General features: G+C 42.4%; 1 protein-coding gene across 1 annotated transcript in view; it reads right to left on the bottom strand.

Moving 5' to 3' along the window:
• The window catches only part of Snx3 (sorting nexin 3), a 44295-nt gene that overhangs the window by 8590 nt on the left and 13375 nt on the right, over positions 1–22330 (bottom strand). Inside the window, exon 2 of the mRNA XM_004660613.3 lies at positions 3776–3871. Within this exon, the coding sequence (XP_004660670.1) occupies positions 3776–3871 (96 nt within the window). The remainder of the gene's footprint in view (positions 1–3775; positions 3872–22330) is intronic.

The raw sequence follows: 22330 nt of genomic DNA, 5'->3' as shown, positions 1-22330 counted from the left end.
AGGGAGATCCCAGCAGAGAAATAGGAGGGATCAGCGAGGATCAGCTCCAATGGGCAGCTACCAACAAGAGCTTCCATACAACAAGTGCTTCCATACGTGTGGCCCAGCACCGCCTTAACTAGCAATAGCACATCTAAGGGAAGGGACTTTCCCCATACAGGGGAAAAAAGAAAACTGAAGGAGGGTGGGTGCTGAGACCACAGTGACCAGGCAGGCATTAGCTTCCAGGAGAGTCCCCTGATCAGATCTCACCCCAAAGTCCCAGCCTCTGCCCTGGCCCAAAGGAGAGCTCCCTAGCAGATCCACCCCAAGGCACCAGACAGTGAGTAACACTGGGTGGTCAAGCCCAGGCTGAAGAATTTTCTTTTTTATTTTTACTCCTTTAAAGATGGTAAAAAGATGAGGAAGAATTAGTACCTACTCATCAATATGACACGAAAACATAGCCAACTGCCTAGCATGCAACAAGCCATCTCTAGCACATCTGCCAGCCCCAGGAAGCATCATGGAGGAAGTGGCAATTTAAGCATGAGTGCTATTCTCACTGCTAGCCTGACAACCTGCTCCAGCGAGACAATGAGGAGATAGGGCAACAGACAATGAGGACACTCAAAATCATTAAAGCAGAAATCCAGAGGCTTCACATAGCTCAACCATAAAGGAGACTGACAACATACCTGCCAAGGCTGAAGGAGCACTGTGGAAGAGGGGGCAGAAAGATTATAAGAGCTACAGGGTGGGAAAGCGTATCCTGAGACATTGACCCCATCACCCCACAGAGACTGATTGACACATTCATAACCCCATGGTGAATACCAGTAACCCCACTGAGGAGAACCCTCAGTGGAATGGGTGCTGGGAAGATGGGATATAAGAGGATAACATGAGGGGAACAGGACCAACACTCCACTAGCCATATAGTTAAGTTCCTAATTAATAAAGAAAAAAGTAAAAATAATAATGAGCTGGAGAGATGGCTTAGCAGTTAAGGTGCTTGCCTGTAAAGCCAAAAGACCCAAGTTTGATTCCACAGTACCCATGCAAAGCCAGGTGCACAAGGTAGTGCATGTGTATGGAGTTCATTTGTAGTGGCTAGAGGTCCTGTGGTGCTCCTTCTCTCCAGCCCCCTCATAAACAAACAAACGAATGAATGAATGTTGAAGAGGCCAAAGAGATGGCTCAGCAGGTTAGTTGCTTGCCTAAAAAGCCTAACATCCCAAGTTTGAATCCCCAGTACCTATGTAAAGCCAGATGCACAAAGTGGCATATGTGTCTGGAGTTTGTTTGGAGCAGTTAGAGGCCTTGGAGCACCCATGCTGTCTCTCTTCCTCTCTGCTGGGTGTGGTGGCATATGCCTTTAATGCCAGCACTCAGGAAGCTGGGGTAAGAGGATCGCCATGAATTTGAGGTCACCCTGAGACTACACAGTGAATTCCAGGCCAGCCTGGGCTAGAGCGAGACCCATGAAAAATCAAAGAAGAAGCCAGCAAGCCAGATATGAAAGGCCACACATTCTGTGCCTCCATTTATGTGATATGACTAGAGGAAGCAGGCCATAAAGGACATCAGTGAGCTAGTGACTGCCTAGGGAAGGTGAAGAACTGGGGGACAAGCTAGTAATTACTACTTAAAGCAACCCTCTTACCGCAGCCTCCAGAGCGCTGGGAATAAAGCCATACAACACCATGCCTGGCTAGAGACTCTTCCATCTCCCATGGAATAACATGACATAAAACCATTTGGGGAAAGCATATACATATATTTCTTTTACACATTTTAAGGTAATTTTCCTTAGAGTTTTTACACTGAAATTTCTAACAGAGGCTGAGGATGCTAGCTTAGTATATATGAAGTCCCGGTTCCATCCCCAGTATTACATAAACAGGGTGTGTGGTGGTGTATACCTGTAATCCTAGCACTCAGAAGGCAGAGGAAGCAGGGTTAGAAATTTAGGGTCATTACTGGGGATACTCAAAACTCATCAAAATGCTGAGAAGAGACAGTGGAGTGTTCAGCACTGAGACATCTCCATCACACTATCCACGGCTCGGGACCATTGCAGAAGAGATGGTAGAAAGAAAAGGAAGGGGAGGAGTGCTTTGCAGTTATTGTCTTTCAGCACAAAGTGGCCATGGTATTCATGACCTCTTAGTGGCTGACTCCACCTGCATAACAGGAGGGGGGAAATGCACAAAAAATTATGACATCAAGGGTTGGAGAGATGATTCAGTGGTTAAGGCACTTGCCTGCACAGCCTAACAACCTGGGTTCAATTCTCCAGTATCTACATAAAGCCAGATTCACAAGGTGGTACATGCATCTGTAGTTCATTTGCAGTGGCAGGAGGCCCTGGTGTGCCTGTTCTCTTTCTCTCTCTCTCTCAAATAGGTAAATATTAGAGAAAAAACTATGATATAAAAATAGAACAGGGACTAACTGGAAAGAAGAAGGGATTCAGTAAAGGGGGTAGGGGAAGAAAAGGGAGTGGTAGGGGGCATTATGATCATGGTATATAATGTGAATATGGGTTTTGTTTTAACAAAAATCTGGGGCTGGAGAGATGGCTTACCTTAAGTGCTTGCCTGTGAAGCCTAAGGACCCCAGCTGGAGGCTCGATTCTCCAGGACCCATGTTAGCCAGATGCACAAGGGGGCGCACGTCTGGAGTTCGTGTGCAGTGGCTAAAGGCCCTGATGTGCCCATTCTCTCTCTCTCTGTTTCTGCCTCTTTCTCCCTGTCTGTCATTCTCAAATAATAAAAATAATACAACAACAAAAAAAATCTGGGGCTGAAGAGATGGCTCAGTGTTTAAGACACTTGCCTACAAAGCTTAAGAATCAGGGTTCAATTCCCCAGTATCCACATAAATCCAGATGCACAAAGTGGCACATGCATCTGGAGTTCGTTTGCAGCAACTGGAGGCCCTGGCACACCCATTCTTTCTCTTTTCTCTCCTTTCTCTGCTTGCAAATAAATTATATATATTTAGAAATCCAAAGTTATACTCAGCTACAAAGCCAGCTAGAGGCCATCTCTGGATATATAAGATCCTATCTCAAAAAATGAAAAAGGGCGGGCTGGAGAGATGGCTTAGCGGTTAAGCGCTTGCCTGTGAAGCCTAAGGACCCCGGTTCGAGGCTCGGTTCCCCAGGTCCCACGTTAGCCAGATGCACAAGGGGGCGCACGCGTCTGGAGTTCGTTTACAGTGGCTGGAAGCCCTGGCGCGCCCATTCTCTCTCTCTCCCTCTATCTGTCTTTCTCTCTGTGTCTGTCACTGTCAAATAAATAAATAAAAATTAAAAAAAAAAATGAAAAAGGGATGACCCACTGGGAAGACTCAAAAGGCACCATAGTACTGAGGAGTGGCCAGAAAGTGTTCAGCACTGAAACATGCCTCTCACACCTTCCAGGCTCAGGGTTCATTGCGGAAGAGGTACAGAAAGAATGTAAGAGCCAAAGGAAGGGGAGGGCTGCTTACAACATGCTCCTCCAGACACAAAATGACCTGGATATCCATGCCCTCACAGTGCATGGTACTACCCACACAAGACCATCATAACAGGAGGAAATGATGATGGCATCAAAATAAAATAGACTGATTGAGAGGGGGACAGGGTATGACGGAGGGCTGATTTATGATGGGGAAAGTGGGGGAGGGGGGAGGGAATTATAAAAAGAAGAAAAAATGTGAGTAAACTCAAAGTTAACAGACATTATCACATTGTTTAAAAAAAATGAAGAGAGGACTGCTTTGCTGATGCAAATGTAATTCTTACCTTGCTTTCTCTCTCTAATTCACTTCGAAGCCATTCAAAGTCACTGTATCTTCTTCTAACAGTGGATTCCTTCAGCTTGAAGATAGGCAGATTTGTCTGAAACCAAGAAGGCACTCTTAAACTGAAGTACATTAAAAGAGATTTCAGAAGGTGGGGAGGGGTATGTTTGTCAAACTGATAATATGACTAGCATGTTTACCTTAAGAAAATCATGAAGTTATTGCATGTCCTACCACTGAGCTACATACCCACAGCCCTTCTTCTTTTTCTGTATTTTGCTTGGAGGCAAGGTCTCATTCTACCCTGGAGCTCGGCAGCTCCAGGCTGGCCTCAAACTCATGGCAATCCTCTTACCTCAATTTTCCAAGTGCTGGGATTAAAGGTGTGCACTGTACGGTTCGGGAGTGACCAAGACCACCGGGGACCACTCTGAGGCAAAGATGGAAGCTTTTATTCGGGAATAGCACAAGCTGCCAGGACTGACTCTCAAGAGTGGAGCACAGCCAACTTGAGATTCCAGATACTGGCTTTTTAGGGCTGGAGAGATGGCTTAGCAGTTAAGGCTTTTGCCTATGAAGCTTAAGGACCCAGCTTCAATTCCCCAGTATCCACGTAAGCCACATGCACCAGGTGGTACCTGCATCTGGAGTTCGTTTGCAGTGGCTGGAGGCACTAGTGCACCCATTCTCTCTCTTTTCTCTCTCTCTCTCTCAAATAAATAAAATATTAAAAAATGTTTTTAAAAAAGTGCCTATCACAAAGTTTGTAGAAGACAAATAATTTGATGCAATAAATGCCATGCTCTGTCAAATTCTACTTAATACTACATATTCTCTTAGAGTAACTTTTGTTCTTAACTGAGTATGTGCACTTGCAGAATTATAGAGTGTTTTACAGGTAAGAAGAAAAGAAGTGCCACCTGAAGGGAAGACTAGCTTCCTTCTTTGTAGATCAGAACATCATCATCTCATAAATTCACTGCCAAGAAAATTCTACTCATTTGTTAAACTTAATGCCACTAGCAAATAGCTGTCATTTAGCAAAAGAAAAGCTTTCTGCCCAAGAGCTTAAATCCATTTTGTAGTGGTGTCAACTTTTCCCAAAATGTATTAACTTCTATGTTGTATGCCTTAGAGCCTAGAATCTTCTACAGATGCTATTGGGCATAACAGCGTATAGGTTTCAAGCATGAAACCAAATCTCTCAAGAGGTTTAAAAGCACTTGAATTTTCTTTCCCAGGTAACCACAACATTTGTTCATTGTATTAATGACTAAGAGCAAAATTGCACCTAACAAGTCTCTTATTATACTAAAAGTCAAGCTAGTATTTAGAGATGCTGGCCTGCTATACACAAGGGTATTCTCATTCCTCACAAGGAATAAAATTAGGTCCCCTGGAGAGTAGGATGATAATTCCCAGAAAGAAAGCACTGGATTATTTCTCTCTAATTTCATCCACTGGCTTCTTAACCAAGCTCACCCTTCCGCATTAAAATATTAAGCCTTTGTAAGTGTCTAAAGATAGAAAGGTCTTTACAGAGCAGAGTCTTTTCTGCAGGTGAGATTTTACATTTTGAATTCCCTCCTCTCAAATTACTTTACAAAAGGGATTAACTGCTCTCTTTATTCAGTAGGTTAAGATCAAGCCTGTGAAAAGAGGTTCCTAAGAATTTTTGTACTTCTGGGTACGGAAGTCTATAAAGTTAATCTCTGAAACAACATATCAAGCTTACAGGTACAATGTTGGGGGAAGAGTGCCAATTCAGCTCATTTTACCTTCCATTTTCCCTTTTGAACTTTTGACACAATCATGATTACATGTGAGTCACTCTGATCAAGTGAGGAGGGACAAAGTCCCTTCCTTCTGTATCTAGAAGTCTGACTGTGGTAAATTTAAGAAAACTTTTACTTCAGTTTCCTCAGAAGCTATGGCTTCTGGTTTCTTTTTTGCACAAGAACTACTCTGGAGTTTTTGTTTGCTTGTTAAATATTTTTATTTATTTATTTATTAGCAAGGAAGGAAAAGGGAAGAGAAGAGAAGAGAAGAGAAGAGAAGAGAAGAGAAGAGAAGAGAAGAGAAGAGAAGAGAAGAGAAGAGAAGACTTATGAAAGGGGAAGTCATGAGCCCTAGGGGTGTTAACACCTGTTATTATCTGGCTAAATGCATATATTATGCTCACCAAAATGCCTAGTAAGCACTTCTCTTAATGTTCATACCCATATATTAATGCAACTCTAACTTTTGATTAGAGATGCTTTTCTTTTCAGATGGCAGTGACCTCTGGGATGACTCAAAAGGCACCACAGTGCTAAGAAGTGACAGAGGAGTGCTCAGCACTGCAACATCTCTATCCCAACTTTCAAGGCTCAGGGTCCACTGCAAAAAGAATGGAAGTGTAGGACTTCTTATAATGTACTCTTCCAGACACAAAATGGCCTGGATATCCAAGACCTCACAGTGCCTGACACTATCTACACAAGACCATCATTAATAGGAGGAAAAGATGACATCAAAATAAAAGAGAGATTAAGAAGGGGAGGGGATATGATGGAGAGTGAAGTTGTGAAGGGGAAAGTGAGGGAGGAGGGAATTATCATGGTTTATTGTCTATAACTATGGAAGTTGTCAATAATCATTAAAAAAAAAGAAAAAAAATATTTTTAAGTTTGTGTGGTTGAAAACACCACAAACAGGGCTTGAGAGTTTGGACCACTGGTTCAGCCATTGTCCAGTATATATATGTAAGGCCCTTGGTCTGATCCTCCTAGCACTGCAAAGGAGGGGAAAAAAGCATAAAGAAATGGACAACTGATGTGGCCAGGATGACAGTAACAATGACTGAGACAGGGTCTCACTGCATAACTCATCCTCCTGCCTCAGTCTGCTTAGTGCTTAGGCAAGATCCTGATGACTTCAGGCTTGGCGTGGTGGCAGAGGTAGAAGGATCATGGTAAGTTCAAGGCCAGCATGAGACTACATACTGAATGCCAGGACAGCCTGGGCTGGAGCAATAACCTTCCTTAAAATACTAAAGAAGGGGAAAATGTTAATAAAAATTTGGGGGGAAAAACAACAACAACAACAACAAAATACTAAATGGGCTGGAGAGGTGGCTTAGCAATTAAGGCACTCATCTACAAAGCCGAAGAACCCAGGTTCCATTCTCCAGGACCCACGTAAACCAGGTGCACAAGGTGGCACTTGTCTCTGGAGTGAGTTTGTAGCAGCTAGTGGCCCTGGCATGGCCATTCTCTTTCTATCTCTCAAATAAATAAATGAAAATAAAAATAAAACAAAGGAAAAAATCCTTTTAGAGGAAACTCTAAAAATGAGGTTAAGTGTATTTAAAGGAGGAGCTACAAGACCAAGTATGGTGGAAGATGAAGGTAGTCATGTTTTGGTGAAGGACAGGGAAAGGCTACCCGATGGCTACTAAGTTCCAGTTACAAAGGCAGGTGGGGTACAACCAATGTGTCTTCCAATAGAAGACTTCTGGAGCTGAGGATAGAGCTCAGTGGTTACCTAGGGTGGAGGGGAGAAGTATAGGAGTATCACCTATAAAACTTTATTTCAACTACTTATTTATTTATAAGTTTTAAACTACAACAGCTGGGAACATACCACACCATGCACCAAGGCTATCGCATAACTGAGCATCTTACATTTTCTGCTTTGCTTGTTTTCCTCCAAATTAAACAGGATACATTTGACAAGTCTTTTGCAACAGCCCAGGGTTGTGATTTCCCATGCTGTAATGAGTTTACTTTTGAGCCTCTGCTTAAAGGATAAGAGGAAAACGGTTTCAGGGTTTAATGTGTTAATAGTTACAACTTTACTAAAATGTGTAAACAAATGGGACGTGGCAGCCCCTGCCTTTAATCCCAGCACTCAGGAGGCAGAGGTATAGGATCACTAAGTTTGAGGCCACACTGGGACTATAAAATGAGTTCAGGATAGCCTGGGCTAGAATGAGATCTCCTACCTAAAAAAAAAAAAAAAAAAAAAAAAAAAGTGCAAGTGAGTAGAGAAGTAAGTCTATATATATTAAAATATTCCGCCTAAAACTTAAAGCTACCTAAGGGTCAGTTCCTAGTGACTAACAGCCTCTTATGATACACAAGAAAAATTCCGATGTTTGCTTCTTTAGAATAAAGCACATTAAACAACCTGAAAGAGCCGGATGAAGGGGCACATGCCTTTGATTCCAGGACTGCAGTGGCAGAGATAGGAAGACTATCATGAGTTTGAGGCTACCCTGAGACTACATAGTGAATTCCAGGTCAGCTTGGGCCAGAATGAGACACCACCTCGAAAAACCAATATAAAATTTTAAGAGTCAAGCATCAGGGGTGAGATAGTACATACAGCCTGTACTGGCTGGACTCAGGAGGCTGAGGCCGGAGGACCAGTTTGGAAGGATTTAAGACCAGCCTGGGCTACAAACTGAGGCCCAGCTAGATACCCCCCTCATGCTTTTTGTTGTTGTGGTTGTTTTATTATTGTTCTTTGGTTTGTTTTTCAAGTAGGTCTTGCATGCGCCACTTTATGCATGTGGCTTACATGGGTAGTGGGGAACTGAACCCAGGCTTTTAGGCTTTGTAGACAAGCGCCTTAACCACTAAGGACTCTCTCCAATCCCCAAAATATATAGCTTTTTAAAAAGCTTGGGTAGGAGGTAGGAGGATCACTATGAGTTCAAGACCAGCCTGAGACTACAGAGTGAGTTCCAGATCAGCCTTGACTAGACTGAGACCTTACCTGGAAAAAAACAAAACCAAAAAAACAATAAAAAGCTTGGGTAGAGGTTCCCTGTTGGGGTAGACAAGCTGTACTCAGAAGCCATCAATTGCTAAAGCTAAATCCCAGCATTGTCCTTATGTCCAGGGAGTGGGTCATGGTGATCCCTGTGGCCCCCAAAACCACACAGGCAGTTGCCAAAGCTCCTGCTGGGCCCCCAACACTAGATGGTAAGAGCCTGCTCTTGAAGACACATGCTGCAATGTGGAACTCTGACAACTCAAGCTGGAGGGGACTCCCATCATCGCACGGGAAAGTGCTAGGCAAGCTCCTGGTGAAGAAATCGCCAGTGGTGTTAACCAGCAGTGGGCCCTGCAAGCTCTACACCTGATCAGCCAGGCAAGCTGTCTACTAGTGAGACGGAGGCATGTCCAGTATGGGGTCACCAACTGCTCTCTGACTGGACATGAGGCCTGCTTCAAGGAGGAAACTGATGCCTGATACTGAAAACCTAGTCAAAAGCCTATGGCTGGAAAGGTCCTAAGCCCTGAGGATGGGGGGAGGGAGCCACTACTACTGTTTGGCTACATGGATATATTATGGCCACCAAACTGCCCTCTAAATACGTTTATAAACCGGGTGTGGTGGCACACACCTTTAATCCCAGCACTCAGAGGTAGGAGGATCACTGTGAGTTTGAGGCCACCCTGAGACCACTATGTCCTGAGACCACATAGTGAATTCCAGGTCAGCCTGGACTAGACTGAAACCCTACCTCAGGAAAAAAAAAAAAAAAATCTCTGGGACACAATGAAGGCAGTTCTAAGAGGTAAATTTATAGCCTTAAGAGCCTATATTAAGAAATTAAAAAGGTTACAAGTAAACAACCTAATGCTTCACCTTAAAGCCTAGGAAAAAGAAGAACAAGGCAAACCAAAAATCAGTAGACGGGAAGAAATAATAAAGATTAGGGCAGAAATTAATGAAATAGAAACAAAAAAATTCCAAAGAATTAATGAAACAAAGAGTCGGCTCTTTGAAAGGATAAACAAGATTGATAAACCCTTAGCAAATCTGACCAAAAGAGAGAAAAGACACAAATTAATAAAATCAGAGATGAACAAGGTAACATCACAACAGATTCCAGAGAAAGTCAAAAAAATCATAGGGACATACTATAAAAGCATATACTCTACAAAGTATGAAAATCTGAAAGAAATGGATGATTTCCTTGATTTATATGATCTACCTAAATTAAATCAAGATGAGGTTAATCACTTAAATAGACCTATAACAAGCATGGAGATCTGAACAGTTATCAATAATCTCCCAACTAAAAAAAGCCCAGGCCCAGATGGATTCGCTGCTGAATTTTACCAGACCTTCAAGGAAGAGCTAACCCCATTGCATCTTAAGCTTTTCCAGGAAATAGAAAAAGAAGGAATTCTACTAAACTCCTTCTATGAAGCCAGCATCACCCTGATACCAAAACCAGGCAAAGATAGAACAAAAAAAGAAAATTACAGACCAATCTCCCTCATGAATATAGATGCAAAAATTCTCAACAAAATATTGGCAAACAGAATACAAGAATATATCAGAAAGACCATTCACCCTGACCAAGTAGGCTTTATCCCAGAGATGCAGGGATGGTTCAATATACGCAAATCTATAAATGTAATACATTATAGAAATGGGTTGAAGGACAAAAGTCACATGATCATCTCATTAGATACAGAGAAAGCGTTGGACAAAATCCAACATCCCTTCATGATAAAAGCCCTACAGAGACTGAAAACAGAAGGAACATATCTCAATATAATAAAAGCTATTTATGACAAGTCTACAGCCAACATATTACTAAATGGGGAAAAACTGGAAGCTTTTCCACTCAAATCAGGAACAAGACAAGGGTGTCCACTGTCCCCACTTTTATTTAATATAGTTCTGGAAGTCTTAGCCATAACAATAAGGCAAGAGACACACATAAAAGGGATACAAATTGGAAAGGAAGAGATCAAGTTATCATTATTTGCAGATGACATGATTCTATACATAAAGGACCCTAAAGAGTCTACTAGCAAACTGTTAGAGCTGATCAAAACCTACAGCCATGTAGCAGGATACAAAATAAATACACAGAAATCAGTAGCCTTCATATATGCTAACAACAAACACACAGAGGATGAAATCAGAGAATCACTCCCATTCACAACTGCATCAAAAGAAATAAAGTACCTTGGAATAAACCTAACCAAGGAGTAAAGAATCTCTACAATGAGAACTTTAAAACACTTAAGCGAGAAATTGCAGAAGACAATAGAAAGTGGAGAAACATCCCTTGTTCCTGGATTGGAAGAATCAAAATTGTGAAAATGGTAATCTTACCAAAAGCAATCTACACATTTAATGCAATCCTATCAAAATTCCAAAGGCAGTCTTCATGGAAATAGAAAAAAACAATCCAAAAATTCATTTGGAATCACAAAAAACCTCGAATATCTAAAATAATACTGAGCAACAAAAAAGAGGCTGGTGGTATCACCATACCTGATTTTAACCTATACCACAGAGCCATACTAACAAAAACAGCGTGGTACTGGCACAAAAACAGACATGTAGATCAATGGAACAGAATAGAGGACCCAGATGTAAGCCCAAGTAGCTATAGCCACCTGATATTCGGTAAAAATGCCAAAAATACTCATTGGAGAAAAGACAGCCTCTTCAGCAAATGGTGTTGGGAAAACTGGATATATATCTGCAGAAGGATGAAAATAGATTCTTCTCTCTCGCCATGCACAAGAATTAAGTCCAAATGGATTAAAGACCTGAACATCAGACCTGAAACTCTGAAACTGCTAGAGGAAAAAGTAGAGGAAACCCTTCAACATATTGGTCTTGGCAAAGACTTTCTGAATACAACCCCAATTGCTCAGGCAATAAAACCACAGATTAATCACTGGGACCTCATGAAATTACAAAGATTTTGAACTGCACAGTGAAAAAAGCAAAAAGGCAACCTACAGAATGGGAAAAAATCTTCGCCAGCTATATATCTGATAGATAATTAATATCTAGGATATACAAAGAACTCAAAAAGTTAACTAATAAGGAATCAAGCAAGCCAATCAAAAAATGGGCTATGGAGCTAAAAAGAGCATTCTCAAAGGAAGAAATACGAATGGCATATAAGCATCTAAAAAAATGTTCTCCGTCACTAGTCATCAGGGAAATGCAGATTAAAATTTCATTGAGATTCCATCTCACTCCTGTCAGATTGGCCACCATCATGAAAACAAATGATCATAAATATTAGCGGGGATGTGGAAAAAGAGGAACCCTGCTACACTGCTGGTGGGAATGCAATCTGATCCAGCCATTGTGGAAATCAGTGCGGAGGTTCCTAAAACAGCTAAAGATTGATCTACCATATGATCCAGCTATAGCACTCCTAGGCATAAATCCTAAGGACTCATCTCATTTCCTTAGAAGTACATGCTCAACCATGTTTACTACTGCTCAATTTATAATAGCTGGGGAATGGAACCAGCCTAGATGTCCCTCAGCTGATGAGTGGATAATGAAGATGTGGCACATTTATACAATGGAGTTCTCAGCAGTAAAGAAAAATGAAGTTATGAAATTTGCAGAAAAATGGATGACCTGGAAAGGATTATACTAAGTGAGGTAACCCAGGCCCAGAAAGCCAAGTGCCATATGTTCTCTCTCATATGTGGATCCTAGCTACAGATGATTGGGCTTCTGTGTGAGAAGGAAAATACTTAGTAGCAGAGGCTAGTAAGTTAAAAAGGAGATATAAAGGGAAGAGAAAGGAAGGGAGGAGGGTACTTAATAGGTTGGTATTGTATATATGTAAGTACAATGATTCAGATGGGGATGTAATATGATGGAGAATGGAATTCCAAAGGGGAAAGTGCGGGGGGTGGGGTGGGAGGGTATTACCATGGGATATTTTTTTGTAATCATGGAAAATGTTAATAAAAAATGTGAAAAGAAACAAAAAAAGAAAGAAAGAAAGAAAAAGAAAAGAAAAAGAGAAACCAAAACTAAGTATGCTTATGCCCATGTGTTAGTGCTGATCTCAGCTCTGGTGAGAACAGCTTCTCTGTGCAGACGGAAGTGACTGCTGGAGAGACTCACAATCCCTCAGAGTTCTGAGAAGTGATAGTTGAATGTTCAGCATTAAGTGAGACAACTCTATCGCACCCTCCAAGGTTTAGAGATCACTGTGCGGAAAGAATGTAAGAAGCAGAGCCCAGATGGGGAAGCACATCTTTATTCCCAGCACTTGGGAGGCAGAAGTGAGAGGATCACCACAAGGCCAGCCTGAGAGTACATACTGAATTCCAGGTCAGCTGGGCTAGAGTGAGATCCCACCCCGAAAACCAAAATAAGTTAAATAAAAGAGGGTTTCAATGAAAAGGTATGGGGGACAAAGGAGATGGTAGGAGGGAATTATCATCTGGGTACATTCCGTATACAAATGAAGATTTTTAAGAAATAAATTTAATTATTTATGTTTGGTTTTATCAAGGCAGGGCCTCACTTTATCCCTGGCTGACCTAAAATTCATTCTGTAGTCTCAGGCTGGCCTCAAATTCACAGCAATCCTCCTACCTCTGCCCTTCAAGTGCTGGGATTAAAGGTGTGCACCACCATGCCTGGCAAACAAATTTGTTTTGAAAAACCAAAATAATATTAACAATATTAGTGAAGTGACCGGATGCAATATTTACAAAAAAAAAAAAAAAAAAAAAAAAGGACTCTAGGCCAGCCAGTTGTGCTGGGTGTATCTGGCTTACATGGGTCCTGAAGAATCGAACCAGAATCCTTTGGCTTTGCAGGCAAACACCTTAACCACTAACCCACCTCTCCAGCCCTGTAATCTACATTTGGGTTTGTTTCATCATGACCAATCCCATGTTACACATTTTGCTTTCTGAGGACATATCAGATGAGCTCTGGGCACTTGACTCACTCTGTCAAGGTATGGACTACCTGTCAACATTATTTGGTCCATTTAGTTAGCTCTTCATCTCCTTCCCTTCTTTCTTCCTCTTCTTATTACTATGTTGCAGAACAGGACTCTAAACCCAAGGCTTCATTAATGCTCAATCTACCATCTAGTTGATCACTTTGCCCTTTCTTTTCCTCTTTCAAGTATTTTTTAAGTTTCTTTTTAAAGTTTTTTTTTATTTATTTGAGAGAGAGATACAGAAACAGGCAAGCAGAGAGAAAGAGAGAGAATGAATGAGTACACTAGGGCCTCTAGCTACTGCAAACAAACTCCAGATGCATGCACCACCTTGTGCATCTGGCTTACGTGGGTCCTGGGGAGTTGAATCAGGGTCCTTAGGCTTCACAGGCAAGCGCTAACTGCTAAGCCATCTCTCCAGCCATGGATTTTACCTTTTTTTCTGGTAGTAATTAAGGATTGAACATTCTACAATGAATTACATCACCAACCCCACTGTCCTGATTTTAACCACTACAGGAAAGACTAGTTCACAGAAAACAGCTATTCTTGCGAAGCCTAAATAAGCAGATGTGTTTCATGTTCACAATTTGTTGATTTATAGTATACCAAATGCGAAGAGGTCTTAAAGACAACTGGCTTAGAAAGAAGGATCAAATATCTGTACTTATTCCTGAAGAAATCCAGGGCCAGGTTTAAGGTCCTATATGCCTTTCTTGCCTTTTCATTTGCAAGTCCACCCAGTGACATTGCATTTTGCTTACAAAACCTTGGGTCGTATAGGAAACAAGGAACCAGGCATGGTGGTGCATGCCAATAATCCCAGAACTTGGGAGATAGAAGAGGCAGGAGGATCAGCAGTTCAAAGTCATCCCTCAGCTACATAGTGAGTTCAAGACCAGCCCAGGCTACATGACATGCTGTTTCAAAAACCTAAAAAAGAACAAGACCAAAACCCAGAAGAGAAATGTGTAATACTATTTTGTTGCTATTTATTTACTCTAAACAATGCACCAAAAGCAAAAGGCTATGAGAGATGTCTGTGTGCCTCATACTTACAATTGCTACTTATGAAACACAGACACTACTACTAACCACACAAGGTAAGGCCAGCAGGAATCTAAAGGGACATTACGGGCTAAAGACAGATTTTTGACGCCATGGTGTAGAGGTCTAAAACAAATGTTCCCTTCAAGTCTAAGCAGAGAAAACTGCCACATCATTAGTCTCCAACAGGCAAGTTTTATGCACTTACAAAGACTGACCTAGTCAAGTCAGCAGCTCACATATACCCTATATGTAACCTGATGATCACTGAGAGCCAAGCTGAAAAGCAAGCTTCAAAATGCAATCACAGAATATAGCTTAACACTAGATATTAGAAAAATGTTTACTAGGCGTTTCTAATGTTTCTTCAGATAGTGTCACGTGTACATTTGAAACAGACTGGCAACAACATCAAAAGTCCACTCAATAGACCACACTCTATTCAACCAATCCTAAGAGATGTAAATGGATGCCCCACTCCAGTTCTCATTAAGCAGTTGCATTTCTTCAAGTATCTCCATCTCCAGATAAAGGATAAGCTGAGAAGTGCCTAAGCTATTACCGTTCCCTTCAATACTTGTTTTACCCAATCTGGAACAGCATGAATAACGGGCGATATGGTTTATAACCCAGATGAACTCCTAACTTCGGCTGGAGAGAAGTCACTTAAATGAAGAATAAGCTTTTACTATGAAGAACCTTTGAAATGTAGATTGTCAGTAGGCCAAGGTATTTTCTTTCTTTCTTTTTGTCTTCTTCTCTCCCCCCACTTTTTAAAAATAAGGACAAGGCCTTCCAGGGATACAAGTACTGATTATTTTAAAGGCATATCCTTTAGGGTATATGTATTTTAAAGACAAGGTAGTGGGGGCCGGGCGTGGTGGCGCACGCCTTTAATCCCAGCACTAGGGAGGCAGAGGTAGGAGGATCGCTGTGAGTTCAAGGCCACCCTGAGACTAAAGAGTTAATTCCAGGTCAGCCTGGACCAGAGTGAGACCCTACCTCGAAAAACCAAAAAAAAAAAATAAAATAAAAAAATAAAGACAAGGTAGTATTAGATTAGTTAAATGCACAAACCACATAATTCATGTACTCTTCATCTGTTGTCCATATTTTTCATTTGCGAATAAGCACATGCAAGGTTTGCAGTGAGCAATCCATTAATTCCACAGTAAAAGAAAATTCACTATTTGCACAATCCTACCAGATGCTGGTAAAAGAAATATGCCTAAGAACTGGGTATGGTACAGTGCATGCCTTTAATCCCACCACTCAGGATGCAAAGATAGGAGAATGGCTGTGAGTTCAAGGCCAGCCTGAGACTACAGAGTGAGTTCCAGGTCAGCCTGGTTAGAGTGAGACCCTACCTCAGAGGAAAAAAACAATAAAGACAGTATTTGAGAACATGAATAGGAACTTTTGTACAGTGTTGGTGGAAATATAGACTGCGCAAACTTCAGAACAGAACTACAGCCAGACGTGGTGACACATGCCTTTAATCCCAGCACTAGGAGACCGAGGTATGAGGATCACCATGAGTTTGCAGCCACCTTGAGACTACATAGTGAGTTCCAGGTCAGTCTGGACTGGAGTGAAACCCCACCTTGAAAACAAACAAACAAAACAAAACAAAAAGAGCAGAACTACTATGACTTCACCTATGTTACCTCTTAATTGGTTACTTATTAGAGGACAAGTTCTAATCGAGGGCAGGAGCAAAGGAGAGAGAATGGGCGCTCCAAGGCCTCCAGCCACTGCAAACAAACTCCAGATGCATGTGCCACCTTGTGCATCTGGCTTACATGGGTCCTGGGGAATTGAACCTGGCTCCTTTGGCTTTGCAGGCAAGCGCCTTAACTGCTAAGCCATCTCTCCAGCCCTATAAATTCTAATCTTTGGGCTGGAGAGATGGCTTAGCAGTTAAGCGCTTGCCTGTGAAGCCTAAGGACCCCGGTTCGAGGCTCGGTTCCCCAGGTCCCACGTTAGCCAGATGCACAAGGGGGCGCACGCGTCTGGAGTTCGTTTACAGTGGCTGGAAGCCCTGGTGCACCCATTCTCTCTCTCTCCCTCTATCTGTCTTTCTCGCTGTCTGTCGCTCTCAAATAAATAAAAAAAAAGAACAAAAAATATTTTTAAAAAAAATTCTAATCTTTATGTCACAAGAAACTCAAAGAAGGGAGAAGTAACTTGCTCAGAATCACTTTTAATGGGCAAAAAGGGGATCTTGCCCATGTGCTACTTCAATTTCATGCCCTCAAGACACATTACAGCCATAGTACCCAATCAAAGCACATGTTAAACAAGACTTTAAAAGGTCTGGAGAGATGGCTCAGAGGTTAAAGTTGCTTGCTTGCAGAGCCTGATGGCCAGGGTCTGATGCCCCAGTATCTATGTAAAGCCAAATGGACAAACTGGCAAATGCATCTGGAGTTCATTTGCAGTGGCTAGAAGCCCTGGCATGCCCACACTCATTCTCTGTCTGCCTCTCTCAAATGAAATATAATAAAAAATTTTTTTTACATATTAAAAAAAGAAGAAAAATCCACTAAAAGAGCATTTGATAAGTATTGTTAACAATTATGTGCAAGTGGTTAGGTAATAGTAAAGGCCTTTGAAACCTACTTAAGATCAGTGTAGCAGACAGCTTCAGGTTCACTGAGATGAACTTTCAGACCAGACACAATTATGGAGGAAGGGATTTATTGAAGCTTACAGATCCAAGGGAAGATCCATAGTGACAGAAGAAGCTGGCCTGCCTTCACAGAGAGAAGCCACACAGCACAGCACACTTCAGGAACTCCAGCAAGGCACACTTTGCATATCTTTAGATTGAAATCTGAAACCCACCACCACACCTTAAGATCCACCCAGTGACATTGCCTCCTGCCAGGTGGCTGCAGATGCAAACTACAAACAAAAAACTGAATATATAGCCAGCACTCGGAAGGCAGAGGTAGGAGGATCGCCATAAGTTCGAGGCCACCTTGAGACTCCATAGTGAATTCCACGTCAGCCTGGGCTAGAGTGAGACCCTACCTCAAAAAAAAAAAAAAAAAAAACACAACGAATATATAGGGGGCCATCTATGCAAACCACCATAGTGGGGCTTCAAAGATGGCTTGCCTGCAAAGCCTATGAACCTGGGTTCAGTTCACCAGTATTCACATAAAACCAGATACACAAGGCAGTGCATACATCTGGGGTTGGTTTGTAGTGGCCGGAGGCCCTAGCACACCCACTCCTGGCCCCCCCACCTCTTTCTCGCTCTTAAATAAATAAAAATATTTAAAAATTAAATAAATGCTGGCTGTGGTGGCACATGCCTTTAATCCCAGCCCAGGTAAGAGAATCACCATGAGTTTATGGCCACCATGAGACTACACAGTGCATTCCAGGTCAGCCTGGGTCAGAGTGAGACCCTACCTAGGGTTGGGGGATGGGTGAGGAGAGAACTGTTTAAGCACCTCCTAAGAAATACACCTAAAGCCGGGCGTGGTGGCACACACCTTTAATCCCAGCACTTGGGAGGCAGAGGTAGGAGATCACCGGGAGTTCAAGGCTACCCTGAGACTACATAGTTACCAGGTCACCCTGCCTTTTCTCCTTTCCAGGATTTCCCCTTTCCTAGAACAGCTTTTTGCTGGATTCCTGGAAAGATTAAACCAGATTCCCTGGTTAATTCAGCCTCTTCCAGAACCTAGAAAACACCCAAGTCTCGGTCTCTAAGTGGGCTTTCCCATTTCTCTGGGACAAGAGCTCTCTGCATTCCGTCCTCTTTCCTTAAGAACCTTAAGCTCTACAAATCCCTATAATAAAATTGCTCCAAATTTACCCTCTAGTCTGTGGGTTTCAATTCTTTGAATTTCTAGGACAAGAGCCTAAAGGCTGACTCAGTTGAACTTTATACAACGGTGACAGTCCAGAACCCCAAATCCTAGATTATAGCTCAACATGAGCAGAGAAAGGCCTTGGTGCTGTCAAAGACACCCCAAATTGCTTTATCACTGCAGTACCTCATGTGCTCTCTTGTGGTAGGGGTTGCTGGCCAGCTGTGGCCCAAGTGGAAATGAGGTATCCCCCTCCAGCGGCACTGCTCTTTATCCTGACTCAGGAGTTAGCTCCTAAGATTCTCAGGTCTCTGCTCCCCTGAGTGGCTGGGTCACAGGTACACGAGGCCATGCCCAGCTCTTTACGTGTGATCTGGATATTTGAACTCCAGCAGTCTCAAGTCCACTCAAGGTCTCATGCTGGCGCAGGAAGTGCAGTTAACCACTGAGCCATCTCTTCAGCATAGAAACTGTTTCATTTTTTAAAAATATTTTATTTTTATTTATTTATAGAGAGGGAAAGACAGAGAGAGGGAGAGAATGGGTATACCAGGGCCTCTAGCCACTGCAAATGAACTCCAGAAGCATGTGCCACCATGTACAACTGGCTTCTGGGGGACCTGGAGAATTGAACTTAGGTCGTTAGGCTTCACAGGCAAGTACTAACCACTAAGCAAGCTCCCCGGCCCAAGAAACTAAGTGTGATCAACCAGTAGGCACAGCTGATAAGGATTTCAAAGATCTCTAATAAGTATGCTCAAAGAACAAAAGGAAATCATACTTAAAGAATTAAAAGTAGGGGCTGGAGAGATGGGTCAGTGGTTAAGGTACCTGCCCACGAAGCCTGAACCCAGGTTCAATTCCCCAGTACCCACATAAAGCCTGATGCACAAACTAATGCATATATCTGGAGTTCGTTTGCAGTGGCTAGAAGCCCTGGCATGCCCATTCTCTCTCATATTCTCTCCTTCTCCTTGCAAATAAATAAATATTTTCCGGGTTGGAGAGATGACTAAGTGGTTAAGATGCTTACCTACAAGCCTAAGGACCCTGGTTTGACTCTCCAGGACCCACATGAAGCCACATGCATAGTGATGCATACATCTGAAGTTTGTTTGCAACAGCTAAAGGCTGAGGTGTGCCCATTCTGTCTATCTATTTCTCTCTGCTTGGAAATAAATAAACAAAAATATTTTTTAAAAGGGAGGGGGCTGGAGAGATAACTTAGCAGCTAAGGTGTTTTCCTGCAAAGCCTATAGACCTATGTTTGATTCTCTAGATCCCATGTAAGCCACATGTACAAAGGTCAGGCAAGGTCACACATGCCCACTAAGTAGCACAAGCATCCAGAGTTCAATTACAGTGACTGAGGCTCTGGCACAATTCTTTTTCTGTCTCTCTCTAAAATAAAAATTAAACTTAAAAAAAAAAAGAATGTCAGCCTGAGCTAAAGTAAGATCCTACCTCAAAAAAACAACAAACAAACAAAAAAAGAATTTAGGCCAAATGAGCCAACTGGTGCAATAGTGGCACGTTTGGTATGGGGGAAACCAACTGCTCTCTAATTGGACTGCAGGCCTGCTCCATGGGAGGGAATACATCCCTGATACTGAAAACCTAAAACATGGGTAGTCATGAGTCCTAGGGGTGTAATGTCTGCTGCTGCCTGGCTAAATGAGTATACTATGCTCATCAAACTGCCCAGTAAGCACTTCTCTTAACATTCATACCTATATATTAATGCTACTCTCACTTTTGGTTAGAGAAGCTTCTCTTTTCAGATGGCAGTGACCTTGGGATGACTCAGAAAGCACCATGGTGCTAAGAAGTGACAGAGGAGGGCTCAGCCCTGAAATATCTCTATCACACCTTCTAAGGTTCAGGTCCATTATGGAAGAGGCGGCAGAAAGAATGTAAGAGCCAAAGGATAGGCAGGACTCCTTACAACGTGCTCCTCCAGACACAAAATAGCCTGGAGAACAAGGTAAGAGGATCACTTAGTTCTAGGCCAGTCTGGGACTACATACTGATTTCCTGGTCAGCCCCTGTTACAGCAAGACCTTACCTCAAAAAATCAAAAGAAAAACAGAATTAAAAGTATGATGGTGCCAGGCCTGGTGGTGCAGCCTTTAATCACAGCAATCAGGAGGCTAGAGTGAGTTTAGGTCAGCCTAGGCAAGAGTAAGACCCTGCCTTGAAAACAAAAGAAACACCATAGTTTGCTGGGCATGGTGATATACACCTTTAATCCCAGAACTTAGAAGCCAGAGGTAGGAGGACTGCTGTGAGCTCGAGGCCAGCCTGGGACTACATTCTGAGTTCCAGGTCAGCCCTGGCTAGGGTAAGACCCAACCACAAAAACAAAAACAAAAACAAAAACAAAAAAAATTAAAATTTTAAAATTTTGAGCTGAAGAGATGGCTTAGAGGTTTAGGTGCTTGCCTGAGAAGCCACAGGACCCAGGTTCAATTCCCCAGGACCCACATAATCCAGATGCATAAGGTAGAACATGCATCTAGAGTTTGCAGTGGCTAGAGACCGTGGTGTGCCCAGTCTATCTGCCTCTTTCTCTCTCTCACAAGTAAATAAAATATTTCAAGGGGGGGGGCACCAGACTCAGAAAGATGGATTTCTCTTATGTAAAATCTAGATTCAAACTTACATACACGTGGAATATGAAAGTAGAAAGAGGACTGTGACAGAGAAGGTGAAGTATTAATGGAGAGGGCAGGGAAACAAGATGGTAAAGGAGTGTATTTGACATAGAGTCAGAAGGGGACGACTGGGAGTGGTAGAAAGATAAAAATGCATAGAGAAAAATGTTTCAGATGCTTCAGTCAGATAACAAGTGGTCAGAATCCTGTATATTATTATATGACTTGGGCAGGTAGGTCTGTGATATCAGATGTTGGCACAAAACAGGTGCTCCCCCACCTGGAGTCCTACTGGCCTATCTTCTGCCTCCAGTATTCTTGGCTCTGAAGTGCAGATTTGGATCCCCACTGCACATTACACACTTTTTTTTTCTTTTTTTCCCTGAGGTAGGGTCACACTCTAGCTCAGGCTGACCTGGAATTCACTATGTAGTCTCAGGGTGGCCTCGAACTCATGGCAATCCTCCTACCTCTGCCTCCCGAGTACTGGGATTAAAGGCATGCGCCACCACTCCCAGCTTGTTTACAGGCTTTTAAGAGCTACACATAACCTTATTCATCTTTTAGCCAATGTCTAGTACAGCATCTGTCCCACAATATAACTCATAAATGTTCACTTATTGGAGGGTTTGGGAAAAAACTGGTCAGAGAAATCTAGTGCTCTTTCAAGTTGATGTGAAAAAAAAAAATTTTTTTTTAATTTTTTTTTTTTTTTCAGTTTCTTTTTAGAGGCAGAATCTCACTTCTCAGCCCAGACTGGCTTGGAATTTATGTTGATCCTCCTGCCATAGCCTCCTAAGTGCTGGGATTATACATCCTGAGCCATCATACCCAGCAATTGTGGGAATTTAATTCAGCAACGTGTTTTACTGAACCATGCATTCCAAGAGCTCAATCAAACAAGTAGCGGGCTCCCAGGAGCAGCTCCAATCTAAGGCAGCAAATATAAACAGAAATTAGAAGAAACTGGGAATGGAAATGACTTAATGGTAAAGGCGCTTGCTGGCAAAGCCTAAGGACTCAGATTCTACTCCCCAAAAGCCACAGAGGCACATGGTGGCACATGCATCTGGAGTTTGTTTGCAGTGGCTAGAGGCTCTAGGGTGCCCATTCTCCCCACTACTCCCCCACCAATAATAAAAATCAAGCAAATAGATTGCAGATAAAAATCATACACTGGGGCTGGAGAGATGGCTTAGCAGTTAAGGTACTTGCCAGCAAAGCCAAAGGACACAGGTTCAATTCCCCAGGACCCACATAAAGTCAGATGCACAAAGTAGTGCATGTTT

This window comes from Jaculus jaculus, chromosome 7 (genome assembly GCF_020740685.1).
Source record: "Jaculus jaculus isolate mJacJac1 chromosome 7, mJacJac1.mat.Y.cur, whole genome shotgun sequence".
Taxonomy (NCBI): Eukaryota; Metazoa; Chordata; class Mammalia; order Rodentia; family Dipodidae; genus Jaculus; species Jaculus jaculus.
The sequence above is the reverse complement of the archived record's forward strand: the minus strand, read 5'-3'. Positions and strand labels throughout refer to the sequence as shown.